Source organism: Nematolebias whitei, chromosome 2 (genome assembly GCF_014905685.2).
Source record: "Nematolebias whitei isolate Nwh7 chromosome 2, NemWhi1, whole genome shotgun sequence".
Classification (NCBI taxonomy): Eukaryota; Metazoa; Chordata; class Actinopteri; order Cyprinodontiformes; family Rivulidae; genus Nematolebias; species Nematolebias whitei.
The window spans coordinates 30,120,633-30,138,912 of NC_056499.1; the positions used below are offsets into that span (position 1 = coordinate 30,120,633).

Sequence of the window (18,280 nt, forward strand, 5' to 3'; positions counted from 1 at the left end):
TTCAAGTGGGGAATCGCACAGTTAAAGAAACCTGACAAGACTTGACACTTAGGCTATGAGCAAAATTGTGACAAGGCTGTGGAAAGAGCCCAAAGCAGACATGACACCTTTAACTGCATCTTGATGCAGGTTGAGACAGTCATATCAATGTAACGTAGGGTGGAGAAGGTGGAGCGCAAGACTGTCTTGGAGTTTCATGAAAGTTGTCCATCCATCCATTATCTTCCACTTGTTCTGAAGTCGGGTCACGGGGACAGCAGCTTAAGCAGGGAGGCTGAGACATCTTTTTCCACAGCCACCTCCTCCACAGCTCTTCTGGGAGGACTCCAAGGCATTCCCAGGCCAACTGAGAGACATCTCTCCAGTGTGTCCTGGGTCTTCCCTGGGGTCTGCTCCCAGTCAGACATGCTTGAAGCTAGAATAACCTATTTGGCAAGTATTATGATCAAAGTCAAAGAGGGTTTTCCCTTTTGCAGTGATTAAATCACGTTCTGATAGCTCATGAAGAAGGAAAAACGGTCTTCATCCAATGTGAAGTTGGCTTAAACTTGTTCACCGGCCATAAAATGTTCTCCACAGACATCACCATTCTGTGCTAATGAAGTCAAAATAAATTGTTAGAGAATATGGTAGAGTACTAAACAGTCTGATTATATTTAACAAGTAAGAAAGTTCAATCAGAGGTTGGAGAGTTTGGATGATGGATCTACACACAGCTCCATCTGCTCTCAACACAACAAGCACATTTAGGTCTCCTTAGTAAGAGTTAAACACTTTTTTTTTTTTTTTTATTGTTTTTTTATTAGATTAATAGGCTCTTTCCTTGCACTTCACATTTCCACTTGTTTTATTAGAAAGGTTATGGTGAAGTTTAGCTTGTAAAGAAAGTCACCTGCTGGTTTTCTGATGGTGAAAACTTACTGCAACAGCTGATATCACTACAGTTGCAAATAATCTTATTCATTTTATCTACTGTACATTTATTGTCACTTCCTGGTTCTTAAAGTTTAAAACAACATGTTTCTCTTAAATACCCAGTTTCTGTGCATCATTCACTTCATGCATGGAAGTCCATATCTTGACTTAGTTCATTCCATCCTTTGAAACTTTGCCTAACTAGATTATTTCAACTGTGCCTATCATAACAGTCCCATATCTGAAGCTAGGTGCCTGTCTTCATTTCTGAAAAAGACAATTCCAAGATCTTCTAGTTTGCCTTTAAAGAACTGAAAATAAAAGTGAGGGAGGAAAAAAAATAATAAAGTTTTGATCCCACACCAGCAGCTATACAAATCAATCTGCAAGTTCGCTAGTTGACTTTTTCTAAGTTATTTATCAACAACCCAATTCCTCTTGCCTCACTTCATTTGCTTGTCAAACCAACAGTTCGCTCCTCTTAAATTGTACCTCTTGATTGCCCCATCGCTCACTGCATGGTTGCCATGACGTTGAAGTAACTTATTAGCCAACAAGTGATTGCTCACATTGATTGATCAGCATCATAGTTAAGCTGTCCCTATGACAAATTGAAGATGGATGGAGCTGAATGTTTTACAGATTTATTTTCTAACAGTTGCAGTTCTGGCAGTTGTGTTAGAGATGACGGATATATTGTGTATATTTGCTTTGCAATCTTTTTTTTTTTAGATTAAAACTAACTTTAGATTTAGGAGTAAAACAGGAAAATTGATGGTTAAATGCTCCTTTTAAGCACCCAGTGCTATGTGTTGTTGTCTTTATTTACACAGCAACAAAGGTAGGAAATAAAAAAAGTAAAAACTACAGTTACTGAAAATGTTCCAATGAGAAAAAGATGGACGTTTGATTTCTGTGTGCAGATATATTCATTAAGGCTATTTAGGTCTGGCTCCAGCAGCTATTTTCATTCTTTCCACTGTGTTTCTTTCATCGTTTGCAGATTACACCATTTGTACTGTCATATCATGACACCGAGCACTGCTTCTCCTGCAGATTCTGCTTCACTCCCATCATACTCATCACTCAAATCCTTGTTTTGCCCATAGATACTGTCCCTCATCTGCATGTCTGTTGTTTGAAGTCTAACATCTCAATGTCATCTGTCTCTCCTCCTTCATACCTGTCACTCAATCCCTTGTCTCCTCCCCAGCCTCCGTTCCTCATCTGTCATGTCAGTGATGTTGCTTCTGTTCTCCACACCACTTTTCATAAACAACCATTTTCTTCTGTCATGTCTCTCTGTGCTCAGCTTTTTTTTTCAGGATCTCTTTGCTTCCATCTCTTCCCTAATGTGTCCATCCCATTCGCTTCTCCAACGTTGTTCTCACCTCTAGGCCTACATCCTGCTCCGCCCCCATTATGCCTACTACATCAAACAACTTTGTCTCCCTCGTCTGTCATCCGCTTTTGAACATCATACCTGTTCCTTCCTCTCTCCCTCTGCATCTCTCTGCTGTGTGGCACCCAGCCTCTTAGATTGAATATGGAATTGTGAGTCACTGTGCTGAATATTTAATCTGAAGCCCAGACAGTCGTTTCTTCCATGACAGAATCTGTTTATCTCGGAGTCACCACCATCTCCATTGCTGCGGGCTGCGTTTGCTCACCTCACCTCCATTTGCGCTGCTGTTTGATTGTGTTGACAACAGCTGCTTGACGACGGGAGAGTCGCAATTACATTTGCGATGTGTTATTCCCACACATAAACCCTGAAGCTTATGCCCTTCCACATAACTATTTTGACTTAAAATAACCTTCCTTTTAGCTGTTTCATGCCTCGTAGATGATGTGAATGTCACTGTGGATGAACAACAAGATTCTTGTTATCTTCACATAATAAATATTACAATTCCGTCCACGAGACCTAAAGGAGATGCAAACAAACAAGCAACAAACTAACTTTAATTTCAAACTGCTGCAACTCTTTGGGTAATATTGTGGCCAGGCCATTAACAGGTTTTAATGATGGGCATCAAAGCAGCCAACTACACTCTGCTTCCGATCTCATTATTGACCTACTGTCTATAGTTTTACATCAGCCGTGCTGTAATACAACCACTGTGATGAAATGTGCCAACATGTCTGGGGTATAGAAGATATGAAAGATGCCGCCACAGCAAACCTGCCAAGACTCACAGGACAGGCAAGAAGAGCAATAATCAGAGTACCAACCAAGAGGATAAAGATTAACCCAAAGGCAGGGCTTAATTTGAGCCGGATCCTGCTGAAACAGGGTCCAGGAACTCTCTTATTTTGACAGGGTGCTTTCCAGGTTATGGTAACTGTTTGCTTGGATTTGGTAACTCTCAGTCTACTAATAATAAAGATAAGTAAGGAAGCTCAGTTCTCAAACCTTAGATTTATTAAAATATTGAATAGTTTTGGAATAAATTTCGACACAAACAGGCCAGTAAAATCTATGATTTTTTTTTTTGCACGCGTCACTCCACCTGTCACTCAATCCAGTAGGCTTGTTAGCAACTGACCAAGTGGCAATCTCAATTTGTCCTGAAGTGAACACCCCTTACTTGCGGGTAAGGGGTGGGTGTTAGGATGCGCGAGAGAAGCAGAGCGTGCTGAACAACTAGTAAGGTAAGAAATGATCCTGCACTTAATAGGCTTCACTTATAAATCACACATAGTGTTTAAAAGTAAATTATAAATATGAATTTGTTTGGTATTTTGACATTTGTGTGCTTAAGCTTTGTGTTGTGTGTGCATTCCGGTATCAGTGTTGGTCTGAGTGCACCTTGGCCTCACACCACTATTTGTGTTCCGTCATCATATGGTTTACAAATTAAGCACTGCTTGATGGAGTTGAGCAGCTCCTCTGCAGAGATGGAAGGATCTGTACATAGGACCTTTATAAGATGCACAGAGCTGTGCTTGTTTGAAGAAAAAAAGATGGAACTTATTTCCTAAATAATCTGCAAGAAGGTCGGATAAGACTAACTTGACTGAATCTAGCATGCTCATCTAGCATGCTTCACCACTTGCTCTTGCCGAGGTCAGACACTTTCCCCCTCTTCTCCCTCTCTGCTTTGCTTTGCTGCCGTCTTCTCTGTGAAACTGCTTCTGAGCCTCTCTCTACACATCTTCCAAACCATAATTATGGACTTGATTTGGTCAGTTGGTCCCTCAACTCCATTTACAACATTTATTTGAAGAGAAGACAGGCTTTAGGTGAGCTGATTGCACTGTTGGCACGCACGCAGCTGGATATCTCATCGACTTGGAAGACTTGATGATGTGTCTTTGCTGCCATCTGTGGATTTTAAGGACGCATATTTAATTGGATTGATGCCAACTTGTTCCTGCTTTTTGGATTTGGCAGGTTCCTGGTCTATCAACAATCAAGGAAGTCGTCGGCAGCAAATTTGGACCCGATCATGCTGCTTGCCTCTATGATGGCTTGGTTCATGCCTCGAGCACCCAGAATCAAATGCTTTTGGCAGAATGAATCAGATCTTGGGGATTTTTCTCAGGCACGGTCCATCAGTGTGGCCATGTAATTTGGACATTTCGGAACCGAGTGGAGCAGTATGAAAAAGCATCTTGAAAGTAACTTGTTGGTGTTTGGTCTTCGTTGGTCAAAGTTTCACCTTCCAGCAGGATAATGAGCCTAAACACTCTGCTAAAGTAACGCTCCAGAGGTTTAGAGAGAAACTGTCTCTAAACTCTGGAACGATGGGTTGGGATTACAGGTGCTGCATCAGAATGGTCCAGTGAAACCCCAGACCTCCATCCAGCTGAGAATCCCCTGTATGATTTTAAGATTGCTGAATGCACATCCAGCTGGAAGGAGCTGGAATAGTTTGTCATGAGGATTCGAGAAAAATGTATACATTTGCACATACCACTTTTCAGTTTGACACTTACTACAATGTTCTACATGTTATTTTCTCAATTGAACTTTATTAATCTGAAGTATTTTTGTAGAGTAATTCCATATATATTAAAATAAAATACAAACAAATTCCAGGCTGCAAGGCAACAAATTTGAAAGAATACCAACAGGGGTGAATAATTTTGCAGCCCATTACAGCAGGACGGGACACCACAGTAATACTATAATATAATTTAAAAATAAAAATAAAAGCAAAGAGGATTCCTAAAAAGACTAGAAGCAAAACTAGGCTGAAGTTTGCTTCCATAAAAACATTCAGTGTGTAGTAATTAAAATGCATTGTCTTTGAATGTTACATTTCCTCTTTCCCTTCATCTGGCAGGGATGATGAGTTAAACATGGCAAAGAAAATTTAAGCTGAGAAACATCTTGATAAATATCATTTTTCTTCTAGTTGTTTACACTGAATAAACCTCTTTGTATTTCTTTGACAAAGAAATAATAATTCTGACATTTCAGAGAGAGGGATGCATGTCTCTTTCTTAACAGAGGCTACAGAAAGTCTTCTCTGGGTGTTTTAACTCAAATCTGGTAGTTGTCATCCAAAATTACATTTTTATTAGAGCCAAGTCCTTTTTTGTTTTGCTGCAAATCATCTCAGTGATACCACTTGATCAGAAAATAAATTTGGGTGATGGGGATACAAATGTATGCATTAAAGGGATTTCCTGTGGTAGGGATTAGAGTCTTAGATCAGAGTTTATTCCATATTTATGTGGCACCTTCTGTATCATACTGAGTTATGAAACTCTGACACATATGTCCCATCGGATGCCTGCTGAAAAAGCAGACATACGATAAGATAAGATATGACTTTATTGATTCCGCAGGAAATTGTTGTACATCCAGTGCGTTTAGTGATTTCAGCAGGAACTTTCACACCACTTCTAGCTCCAAATGCAGCTGGGATAAACATATGCAGTACCTGTATATGGAAACTCTTATCTGAAATTAAAGAACGTCCCTGTATTGAATACAGGTTTTGTCAGTAAATAGTTTCTCTTTCCACATTCCACAGCCACCACACAAGTGTAAAATATACCTTTAAAGTCTGATTTTGTGTTACCTGTTACTGCCGGCCTGGCTAGCTGTTTGTGCTTTGGTCAGTGGAAATGTGAGGGGATGAAAGGATGCTTTGATAAGCTGCTGGCACGGTCATTCATTGGTATTCTGCACACAGGAAGTGTTGAATGCAGAGGTTCTTCAAACCTCCCACCTATTTTTCTTTCTTTCCCAGATCCTTGCCTGTGATGGCAATGAGTTCTAAGCTTGTACATTCTTAATTCTTTTCCCAAAGTTACTCTTTGTGCATGTTAACAAAATATATATACTTTTTATTATTTTATTTTACAACATTTAAACTCCTTCACAGCACCGAAACAGCTTTAGTGAGGGTTTGTAATGGCATTCTGGTATCAAATGATTCTGGTCAATTTGTGGTACTTGTACTCCTTGACCTTACTGCTGCTTTTGATACTGTTGACCACATTATCCTTATATTGCGACTGGAACGATGGGTTGGGATTACAGGTGCTGCATCAGAATGATTCAGCTCATACTGAGTGACAGGAGTTTTTGTGTCAAGGTTGGTAATAATGGATCTGCTTCAGTGCCTCTTTCCTGTGGGATACCACAGGGCTCAATTCTTGGTCCCCTTCTGTTCTCACTCTATTTGGTCCCTCTGGGGTGTATCCTGAGGAAACATGGTCTGTCATTCCATTGTTTTGCTGATGATTGCCAGATTTACCTGCCCTTGAAACCAACTAGTGCTTGCTCTATTCACCCTCTGTTAAAATGTCTGGACAACATTAAGGCATGGATGGCTTCAATTTTTGTAAAAGTTTTGACATTCAAAAGACTCAAGTCATTGTGTTTAGCCCTAGAGCAACCACCGTCTCTGATCCTGTAAGCCTGGACTCCCTTCAGCCATATCTTAAGCAGTCTGTTAAAAATCTTGGGATAGTTTTAGACTCTGACTTCAAGTTTGATAAACAAATCATCTCTGTTCTGCAGAAAACGCTCTTTCAGTTAAGGCAGATAGCTAAGCTTAAGCTAGTGTTGTCCAGATCTGACTTTGAAAAACTAGTCCATGCCTTTATCATGACCTGACTGGACTACTGTAATGCACTCAATGCTGGGGTCAGCCAGATCTCCATTACACATCTCCAGTTCGTCCAGAATGCTGCTGCTTGGCTTTTAACTGGAACTCATAAGTTTGAGCATATTACACCAGTTCTGTCCTCCCTTCATTGGCTCTGTGTGTACGAGAATTTATTTTAAAATTATTCTGTTGATCTATAAGTGACTAAATGGCCTCACACTTTGTTATCTATTCGAGCTACTGGAACCATATGTTCCCTCTAGGGCCCAGAGATCATCTGATCAGCTGCTTTTGGCTGTTCCAAAAACAAGATTGAAGCTCAGGTGATCAGGCATTTTCAATTATGGGCCCCAAACTTTGGAACAATCTGTCCCTAACGTTAGGCAGACCATCTCCCTTCCTAAGTTCAAATCTCTGTTAAAAACACATCTGTTTTCTTTGGCCTTTCATAAAGTGTGAGTTGATTTAGTATTTTTTTGTTCTGTTTTTATGTTTTCTATTTAATGCTTTTAATTATTTTTTTCTGTACTATCATTAGTTTTATTTTTTTCTATTAATTTGCTCTCATTCATGTTATTGTTAGGAACTTTGGTAACAGCTGCTGTTTCAAATGTGCTTTATAAATAAAGTTGGCTTGACTTATTTATTTTATTTTAAAATTTTCTTTTGTTAAGTTCCTTCCTATCTGTTTATGTGTAGCTGTTTAAAGCAGAATGGTAACACCGGAGCGGCAGAGCACCACCTTTTGGGCTGTTTTGTTTGTTGCACTCTGGTTTTTAAATGATGGAGGGAGGACTCAAGCTTGTTTCCTTGATAGTCGCTTCAAGTGACTACATTTAAAAACATTTCATCAAGTTGGTATAATGAAGCTTTTGGGATATTAGATATCAGCTTCATGCTCAAACTTAGAAAGCAGATGTATCTCCATGTTTAAACTCAGAGGTGAGAAAGAAGTGTTCACTAATCAGCTGGAGTCCATTAATTTTAATTAATTTCTGGGACAGAATAGGGAGAAGGCCATGTTCTTTTTTCCTTGTTCTGTTTCAATGAACAGCTAAAGCCATTAATATAAATAACAGCTCTTGGAGTAACTAAAACGTCTCAAAGTATTCACTTTTTCTTATGTTTTATTTCTGTTCAGCCGTGCAGCAGTATGACTATATTTACAGTTTGTGAAATAAAACTACAATTCTGTGCTTTCAAACATGATTGTGTTCAATGATTTTGTTTATTTTTCTGATTTGTACACAAATTCTTTTTGTACACAAATTCTAAATAACTTCTTTACAAACTGTTGAGTTCAGCATCAGTGCCAAACCCTCTCCTCCTCCATACTGAACGCACTGTTCTGCTGAGGTTAACACTTGCAGCTTAGAAATGAACTTTATACATCAAGTCTGACTCTTGAGATTTCAGCTCATAACTCCAGGATCAGGTGCAGCCTTGAAACAGTTGTTCTGAATTTATGAAACTCCATAATTATCTGCAGTGGAACAGATAAAACTACAGCACACTAAGAACAGATTATACATGTGCAAACAGGAACCAGGGCTAAAATAAAGAACATCCTTGCTCTTGTTTTGTAGTTGTGAAGTTTGGATTGGAGCATTTCATCGAGTGAGATTTGTTGGGCTTTACGCAAAATAATAATAAAATTAAAAAATAAAATACATGCGCTTATATACTTATATTCTTATAGCGTATATTCTTGCAACAGTATATTAATTGCCAGAATGTGAGATTTTTTGTACAATATTTTTTCACATTCTGTCTTAATTTTTTCAACTTTGTGCTTTCATTTCAACACAAGTTCCTCATATGAAAACGTTTAGAAAAGAGCTGGAAGATGTCATCATTTTGTCCACATGGAAATTTTAAAGCATCTGAACCCTCTTTGCTTTTCACAATTTCTGAAGAAGGTTCTGTGCTAAACAACAATTTAGAAGATAATAGGAGTAATATAGTGTTTTAGATGTACATATAATGTATTATGCAATTGCAAAAAGTATTTAAATGCAGGAACAGAGGTCAGAACATTAAAAGTCCCTAACAAGGTTTGTTTCATTATGTTCTGTTTTCTTTTTTTTCTTGAATGTATTTTAGATATCCGTTTTTATCACTTAATAATAAATATAAAATACAGTAAGCTGAAAAACCCTTTTAAGAATCAAAGCTCCTTTAAGGAAAAAAGCAACTAATAAAACCTAAGTAGTAAAACCTGAATTGTTAATGCAACGGGTGATTGTACAACCAACAATATAGCGCTTATAGTGCATTCTAAACTTAAAATATCCATGCCATTGTTTTATTGCAATGCCATTTAAAATTCTACCAAAACTCAATGTGGTGTTTTATAGTGTTCATTTGTGCAGGAACAGTAGAGGAAATCACTAACTCGCTCTCAAGAATGAAGGGGTGTCATTTTTAGACTCTAAATCCAGTTTTCTCCCTTTTTCTTTTCTTTTTTTAAAAGCAGGATAATACTGGGACATCAGCGGTGTACCAATAATATCTGGGGGGGGGGGGGGGGAGGAATAAAAGAAATAGGTGATTATTTTTATAGCTATACGTGCTGTCAGCCTGTTAATACTGTAGCGAACATGATCATTAACATGGTAATTAGCCATCAATGCAGTAAAGATGAGTGAAGAGCAACCCACACACTTGAATCACACCCCAGGAATAATTTCTTTTTTGCATTCCAATGCAATTTGTCTCTTGTCAAGTCAAAAAGAGAGAGAAAGATAACTAATGGGGAGAGGTAGGTGCCTTTTTGACCCAATAAAGATCAAAGTGGGGTTGGAACGTAAATTAATAAATTAATTTTCGGATAAAGAACTTGAGTGCAGGCTTTTTTTAAAATTCCTCATTGAAAGTCTCTGCAGCCGTGCACCTTTATCTATGTGCTCTTTCTATAACCTTCATTATTTCATTCAATGATCCAACTATTACCATTTGGTGGTCTCATATGCTGTCTGACTATGAAACAGCTTGGCAAACTGAGCTCCATGGAGCTGAGGATTATAAGCCTACGTCACAAACAGACATAAAGACGGCCCAGACTGACAGTTACTCAGCTCTACACCCCCAGCCATGACTGTATATACTCATTTATGAATGAAATTAATTTGGGAAGTTTTCTAACAGCACTCATTAAACATGTTGAGATATTTTGTTGTTAGAAAATAGTCTTGTAGTTTGTTGCACAGAGTAGAACGTGCTGCTGAAAGTCATCAGCTCCAAAGAAGTACAGGTGCGATTAGCATGAAAAAGTTCAATATTTTGTGTCAATCATTTCAAAAAGTGAAACTCGTATATTATTTAGATTGATTGTACATAGAGTGAAATATTTCAAGACTTTATTTCTTGTAATTGTGATGATTATGGCTTAATGAAAAAACTAAATTTATTGCCTCAGATAATTAGAATATTGTGAAGAGGTTCAGCATCAAAAGTTTTTTACCTGCTAAGGAGACAAAGAACTGGACTGTTGCTCAGTGGTTCAATGTCCTCTTTTCAGGTGAAAGTGCATTTTCATGTCATTTAGAAATCAAGGTCCCAGCGTCTGAAGCACGAGTGGCGAGGCCCAGAATCCACATTACTTGAAGTCCTGTGAGAAGTTTCGACAGTCAGTGATGGTTTGGGTCCATGTCCTCTGCTGGTGTTGGTCCACTGTGTTTTCTGAAGTCCACAGTCAACACAGCATCTACCAGGACATTATAGAGACTTCATGCTTCCTTCTGCTGATGAACTTTATGGAGATGCTGAGTTAATTTTCCAGCAGGACTTGTCTCCAGCCCACACTGACAAAGGAACCAGAAGCTGGCTGTGGAATATTCAAAATGTTTAAGAAACTGAATTTTGATTGTTCATTATTTGTACTGCTTTTTGCACATTATTTGAACTGGTGACTTTCATATGTGTCCCTCTTTATTAAAAAAGCTTAAATAGAAGTGCATTCCCTTAGAAAGTAAAAATTTCCCAAAATACTTTTACTGTAAAATGTTATGGAGAGACTGCAAAGGGCATCCTGTGAGAGCATCACATATATTGGATGAACAAAGAAGGAAGGATTGGTAGTAGGTGTTATTAAAGCTGTCATCAGTGATGTCTCTTCGGTGAATCAAGTCAGGAAGGTTTTTGTCATTTCAACCATATGGAACTTTACATGGTGAGAACAGACAGCGTTCCTTCAGGACCATAGTGCTACTCATAAAACAATATAGACAATATAAATTTTCAAAAATAGACCCGATCGCAAGTCATATATTACATAAGACATATGAAAAACACATGTAGACTTTGCAAAACATTACCAACATGACAAGACAATGCAGACAATCCAGTTGTACTATTTCTTCAGAGTCACATGTAGTAAAATGTGTATTGGAATGTGCAAGCAGAGATCCAGTTTGTTGTTTGGAAAATGGCTGAAATGGATTCAGTTTTTAGTCTAGCTACCAAGTTTTAAAGTCTAAAGGCTTGTGGGAGTGAACTGTGACGCAGTCTGGCACTGAGGGCCCAGGTGTTTTGGTATCTTGTTCCAGACTGCAAGAGGGTATAAAGTTTGTGTGAGGAGTGACTGAGGTCCTCCACAATGCTGGTGACTTTATGGTATGGTATTAGGTGTGATTCAGGTCTGCAATGGAGAGACTTAGGTGATCTTTTAAGCTGTTCTCACTACCCGTGATTGTATTTCAATCTGATACTGTACAGCTTCCATACTGGACACTGATACACCTGCTCAGGGTGCTCTCAATAGTTCAAATGTAGAAAGTGATCAGGACTAATGCAGGAAGATTAGCTTGCCTCAGTTTTCATAAGTAATGAAGCTGCTGTGATTTCTTAGTAGAGGAACAAATGACAAGGGTCCTAGCGAGGTTCTCTCTATCAGGTGAACACCAATAAATTTTGTGTTCTTGACAACCTCAACAAAAAATCTCATGGTTCAATGGAGAACCGTCAGTAGGCTTTTTCCTGAAGTCAATAGCCGTCATTTTGGACGACTTGGTGCCTGTCCATCAGCTGAGGTACTTCCTTTTTGTAATCATTGGTCTTGGTGATTGGACTGATCACCTTGCGTCATTGGCAAATTTGAGCTATGCATTGCTGCACAGCCATGAGTCACCAGAGTGAGAAGAAATGAACAACAATGTGCAACAGGATGGTAATAACTGAGATGTGATGCTGAAGGCTTCTTTTGTGGTGGTCTTGAGGCATGTTTGGGCGACAGCAGTTTTCAGGAAGTTGTTAAAGATATGAGTGAGGACATCAGACAACTGATCTGCACAGTGTTATAACACACTCCAAGGGATCTGAACTAACAGCTTTCTGTGGGTAGATTTTGTGGAGTTAGTGAGATGTCTGTGCACAGCACAAAAGGTACCAAACTACAAATAATTCTAAAAAGTTAAACCCAACTCCACTAAAGCCTATTTGCCTTGCTGCTGTACTGTACTCTGACTTCAGAGCAGAATCTATTACTTGTGACCAACACAATTTTATTTTGTACTTATAAGTTCACACATAGAAATAACTTTTGCCTTTTTTCAGTGCCATAATACTACAGCTATAACTCTAACAAGGTTGAGTCAGGTCCTTTAGACAGGTTCTTTTTTGTTGAAACATTTAGTTTTAACAAAAGTTTTGTTTTATCAAAACTACTTTTTCAGACTGAAGAAGTCTTTTGGATAAAAGAATAAACTTTTCAACAGAATCTGTCCAGAGGACCTAACTCAACCTTGTTAGATGTATCTAGCTGGATTATTGGACTACAGCTATAACTTTAAAAACTAAACTAAGTTCCTTGAGAAATGTAGACTGGGACTGCCACATGCAGCCTTTTAAAAAAAAATTATTTGACAGTACTATTTGTTGTTGGTCATTCCTCTCAGCTACAACCACACCAAATTTCAACTTAATATCTCTAAAAATGATTGAGTTAAAGCCATTTAAATTTAGCTTTGGTGGCCATCTTGAATGTTTTATTTTGATTAATTATTTATTGCTTTCAGCTACCACCACACCAACTTTCAGAAAAATAGCTCTAAAAATCTCTGAGTAATATCCATTTAAAAGTAGCTTTGTTGGCCAAATTTCATTTTTAGATTTGAATTCACAATGTGTTGTGCATCTCTGTCAGCTACCACCACACCAAACTTCAGCTCAGTATTTTTTGAAATAGCTGAGTTAGCATATTTTTTCCCTCCTACCTTAGGTCACCATCTTAAATTTTTTATTTGCATTAATAATGTATAACAACTCGCTCTCAGCTTCAACCATACCAAATGTCATCTCAGTATCTCCAAAACATGACAGTTATAGTCAATTTTGAGTTTCCTGAGTTAGCTGTGTCAGCCATCTTGATCCAAAATGGCTCCAAAGGTTAATCAGTTTTGTTCAGTGACCTCTCTCCTCTAGGTCATGTGACCTCACTGGGTCAGTTAGAAACTTGAGTTCTATCAGTGTTTTCCAATAAAAAATTGGTGTCTTTGTTTGCAAATTATATTGCCATGGTAACTTGAAATGCCAAAGAAAGCAATAACACACATCATGGTGCTCTGCCGGTCATTTTGGTATAACATTTGTGCAGGTACACTTTGGGGTTCGGGCTGCATTAAAGTTGATAGAATAACAAGACCCTCTTCAGGTGGATAATAATAGGTGGCTGCCTTAGTAGGCAGTCCCCTATACATATTTTTAAATTGTGTCTGATGATAAGGACTGAGCTCCTTGTGAACTTCTTGTGAATAAAAATTATGTCAAGTTGGCCTGAAGCTGAGAAAAAGGTCTGTAAACTTCCAGTAAATGGTTGACCTAGCTACTGTACATTTAGCCATCTGGTAGTGTATGATAAAGGTCACATGGAAGTACGATGCTGTTCAATATAAAAAGAAAACATAGAACAGTGTTTCCTCATATAGGTCTCTGTTTGTCACTACATCATTTTTATTAGGTACCAGGACTCCAGCGCTCACAGGTTTGCTGCTTCGGGACTTTCATTACAGCTTTTCATAACCATATACTAAGCTATTATCAGTCACCGCTTCTGCCGTGTGGACAATATTTCATCACACCAGTTGCAACAAGACAAAATGTCTCAGTAGGACAGGCAGATATTGGACTCGTGCTTTTAATACCACCGGGAATAAAACTCTGCCGCATGACATTTCAGATCAAATATGATATTTTTCTTGTTCTTGGAGCAGCACAGATTAAATCACAAGGACTTGTGCTGATAAATATACCACTATTGTTTACTCTGTACACAGAAAAATGAGCAGGATGATCTAGATGTCGCTCCCACTGATCAGGTGTTTATGTGTGTGTGTCTTCTCGCAGGCATACCGTTTTCTAGCCATCAATCAGAAGCTGGGGTTGAGTGGACGTCCAGATAGACCCGTGGGCTGCATTGGGACCTGCAAGGTTTGTCCCTTCGTACGCACCCACCTACACACACGCACCACTTGGATGTAAATGCGTATGCGCAGAATATGTAGCTTTACTGTAGAGGTCATGGCTGCCCGCTAACACACAGCACATATCGATCATGTTTGATCATTGCTCATATTGATCCATACATTTCTCAGAGCTTGAGGCATCTCAAAAACACAGAAAAGAAAAAAGACAGGACATCAAAGTTCATGCTCAATAATCCAGGTAAAAATAATCCAACGTTGTTCAGGCAGGTCATCTGGACGATTTATTTTTTTGTTGAGACGTTTCGTCCTTCATCCAAAGGACTACATCAGTCCAAGGATGAAGGATGATGCGTCTCAACAAAAAAATAAATCATCCAGATGACCTGCCTGAACAACGTTGGATTTTTTTTACCTGGATTATTGAGCATGAACGTTAATGTTTTGAACCACTTTGGCTATGGCTGCCTCAGAGGAGTCAATGGGGAGAGGGCGTGCCCCAGAAACAATCTTATCACCATCAAACTGGTTGATGGGAGTGTGCTGCTTGTGGAACTAAGTTTGTTGTGGCTCCTCGGACTGATGAAGTCCTTTGGATGAATGACGAAACGTCTCGACAGAAAAGGAAACCGTCCAGATGACCTGACTGAACGATGCTGGAAGACGAGACGTCATCAGTTTCAAGTTTTTTTTTCATTGATCTACAGTTTGTATTAATAAATTCTCCTCAGATTTCGTCTGTCCTGGGTTTTAATTATTTTTATTGTTAAATTCCTGTCACACACTCAGACAATTTTAACATTTGTATGCGTGTGTGTTTCCATGTGGCATTGGTGTTCTTCTGTTTTATGGTTTTGTTCAGTTTCTCCCAAATGAAAGTCACAGCGCAGCCTGATAAGTTGAACTGTTGCAGCCCTCTCAAACAAAGGCATTGGCGGGCAAATGAATCATGGCTCCCAACATTACTAAGACAATATTATAATGGAACATTTATGGGGAAAATGGCAAACTGCCAGAGGACATTATCATCATGAGTTTTCTACTAGCTGTGTAAATGTTCTGCGAAATGTATGTGTGAGTTGTCAGAAGTAGTCCTGTGACTTCTCTGTGCCCCCTCCTTTCCAGGGTTGATGGCTTGTTTTATACTCTGTCCAGAATAATGCATTCATGGCTGCTTGTGAGCCATCTGTCATCTAATGCCATTATGTGTGTGCGTGCACGTGTGTGTGTCTCCTAGATTTATCGTATCTTGGGCAAGACGGTGGTGTGCTATCCAATAGTGTTTGATCTAAGCGACTTTTACTTGTCACAAGATGTTATGCTGCTGATTGATGACATTAAGGTAAGCCAAGTTCACATTTTATGTGTTTTAAATGCTTGAGTGAAACAGATATATTTACTTTGAATGGTCCAACAACTTTATTTGTAACAGAATTGATTGATTGGGGTGTGTGTATATGTTGCTCTTGGCCTCTACAGAGGACTCTTAGCACAGCAGAAGTCATAGCCTGGCTATTGTGGCTCTTTCTAAACTTAACCTTTATAGTTTGGACAATTAAATGGCAAACCATACATATATATATTTTTTTTTAAATCCTTAGAGGATGCATGCTAATCCAAAGTATTCCACCTGAATATTTGTGGGCACAGTTTGATCAGATGGCCTACGTATGTTTGGAACTGTATCTTGTGTACATCAGACAGTAGGTGCTCACAGAAATATAGCATAAATAAGGCACTGTGACTGTCTGTCGGTGACAAAATGCATAAGAACAAACGTTCCTCTGAAAATAATAAGGTAATGAGACTGAAAGTGAAAAGAAAAAGTAGCAAATGTTTATTGTTTGAAAAAACCTGTCAAATTATTGCTCAAGATTGTCTTAAAGGTTCATGAAAACTGGTCTTTTTGAAAGTGAAATATAAATAAATAAAAGATGACTCAAGACTTTTGCACATTTCTTTACATTTTATTATGTAATAAACAGTATTTATTCAGTGTAAATGACTTAAAGGCTTTCTAAAGGTTGATTAAAAAAACGATGTTTTCACCCATGTTAATCCATTGATGGATGGATGGATGGATGGATGGATGGATGGATGGATGGATAAAGCACCTTCTTTTAATAGAGATTTAACATGCAAATCAGAGATGGAGAACAATCGTAACATATTAGGAATATAGAAAATTTACAAGAGCCACAGTTTAATAATTTAGTGTGGAGTTCTTTAAAAAGTCAAAATCAAGTTTTAGAAATGGATACAGAACATCTGAACAACAATACCTTATTTTTATTGCCCAAGAAATGGCTTGTTTCAGATTGTTCACAAAATGAATTAAAGCCAAGGGGACAAAAATAATAATTAAGGGGTAAAAAGTCAGTCACTCAGTCAGTCAGTCACTCCGTCGGTCAATCAATCAATCAGTCAGTCAGTCAGTCAGTCAGTCACTCAGTCAGTCACTCAGTCAGTCACTCAGTCAAATCATTCAGTCATTCAGTCAATCAATCAGTCCCAGTCAGTCAGTCACTCAGTCCGTCACTCAGTTAAATCATTCAGTTATTCAGTCAATCAATCAGTCTCAGTCAGTCACTCAGTTAAGTCACTCAGTTAAGTCATTCAGTCAATCAATCAGTCAGTCAGTCACTCAGTCAGTCACTCAGTTAAGTCATTCAGTCAATCAGTCTCAGTCACTCAGTCACCCAGTAAAATCATTCAGTCAATCAATCAGTCTCAGTCAGTCACTCAGTCAAGTCATTCAGTCAATCAATCAGTCTCAGTCAGTCACTCAGTTAAGTCACTCAGTTAAGTCATTCAGTGTCACGATCCTCGAGGTTGGAACCCAAATGCAGGGAGGCGAGGCGAGGCAGGAGTTCAAAAATGAAAATAATTTATTTTTAAATGACAAAACAAAAGGCTGTCGGTGCAGCAAAACCTTACTTTGGCAGACAGGATCAGGAACTAGGCAGAGCAGATCATCAGATGGACAAAAAACTGACAGGACAGAGGAGGACTGAGACATCTGTGAACACAGAACAATCACCGGACAAGGAGTGAAGGAAAGAAAGGCTTTTTATAAGGCAGAGGGAGAGTGAGTAATGAGAGCACCTGGGCAAGTGGCTGATGAGGGACAGGTGTGAATGATAAAGACTGAGGAGTGGAGAGGCAGACTGAGGAGTGAGTGGGAAACAGGACCAGATACACAGAAACAGAAACCACACAAAGAGCAGAGGCTTAGGCAGATGGGGGGGCAGCGGGGGCCGCTGACCGTGACATTCAGTCAATCAATCAGTCTCAGTCAGTCAGTCACTCAGTTAGTCACTCAGTTAAGTCATTCAGTTATTCAATCAATCAATCAGTCTCAGTCAGTCACTCAGTTAAGTCACTCAGTTAAGTCATTCAGTTATTCAGTCAATCAATCAGTCTCAGTCAGTCACTCAGTTAGTCACTCAGTTAAGTCATTCAGTTATTCAGTCAATCAATCAGTCTCAGTCAGTCACTCAGTTAAGTCATTCAGTTAAGTCATTCAGTCAATCAATCAGTCCCAGTCAGTCACTCAGTTAGTCACTCAGTTAAGTCATTCAGTTATTCAGTCAATCAATCAGTCTCAGTCAGTCACTCAGTTAAGTCACTCAGTTAAGTCATTCAGTCAATCAATCAGTCAGTCAGTCACTCAGTCAGTCACTCAGTTAAGTCATTCAGTCAATCAATCAGTCTCAGTCACTCAGTTAGTCACCCAGTCAAATCATTCAGTCAATCAATCAGTCTCAGTCAGTCACTCAGTTAAGTCATTCAGTCAATCAATCAGTCTCAGTCAGTCAGTCACTCAGTTAGTCACTCAGTCAATCAATTAGTCAGTTTCAGTCAGTCAGTCACTCG

The 18,280-nt window shown here is 38.8% G+C and overlaps 1 protein-coding gene across 1 annotated transcript in view; it reads left to right on the forward strand.

Annotated features, from left to right (window-relative positions):
* phkb (phosphorylase kinase, beta) overlaps positions 1-18,280 on the forward strand; it is a gene marked incomplete in the record, with an annotated part of 145,326 nt that overhangs the window by 119,251 nt on the left and 7,795 nt on the right. Inside the window, 2 exon segments of the mRNA XM_037694140.1 lie at positions 14,328-14,411; positions 15,642-15,746. Of these exon segments, the coding sequence (XP_037550068.1) occupies positions 14,328-14,411; positions 15,642-15,746 (189 nt within the window).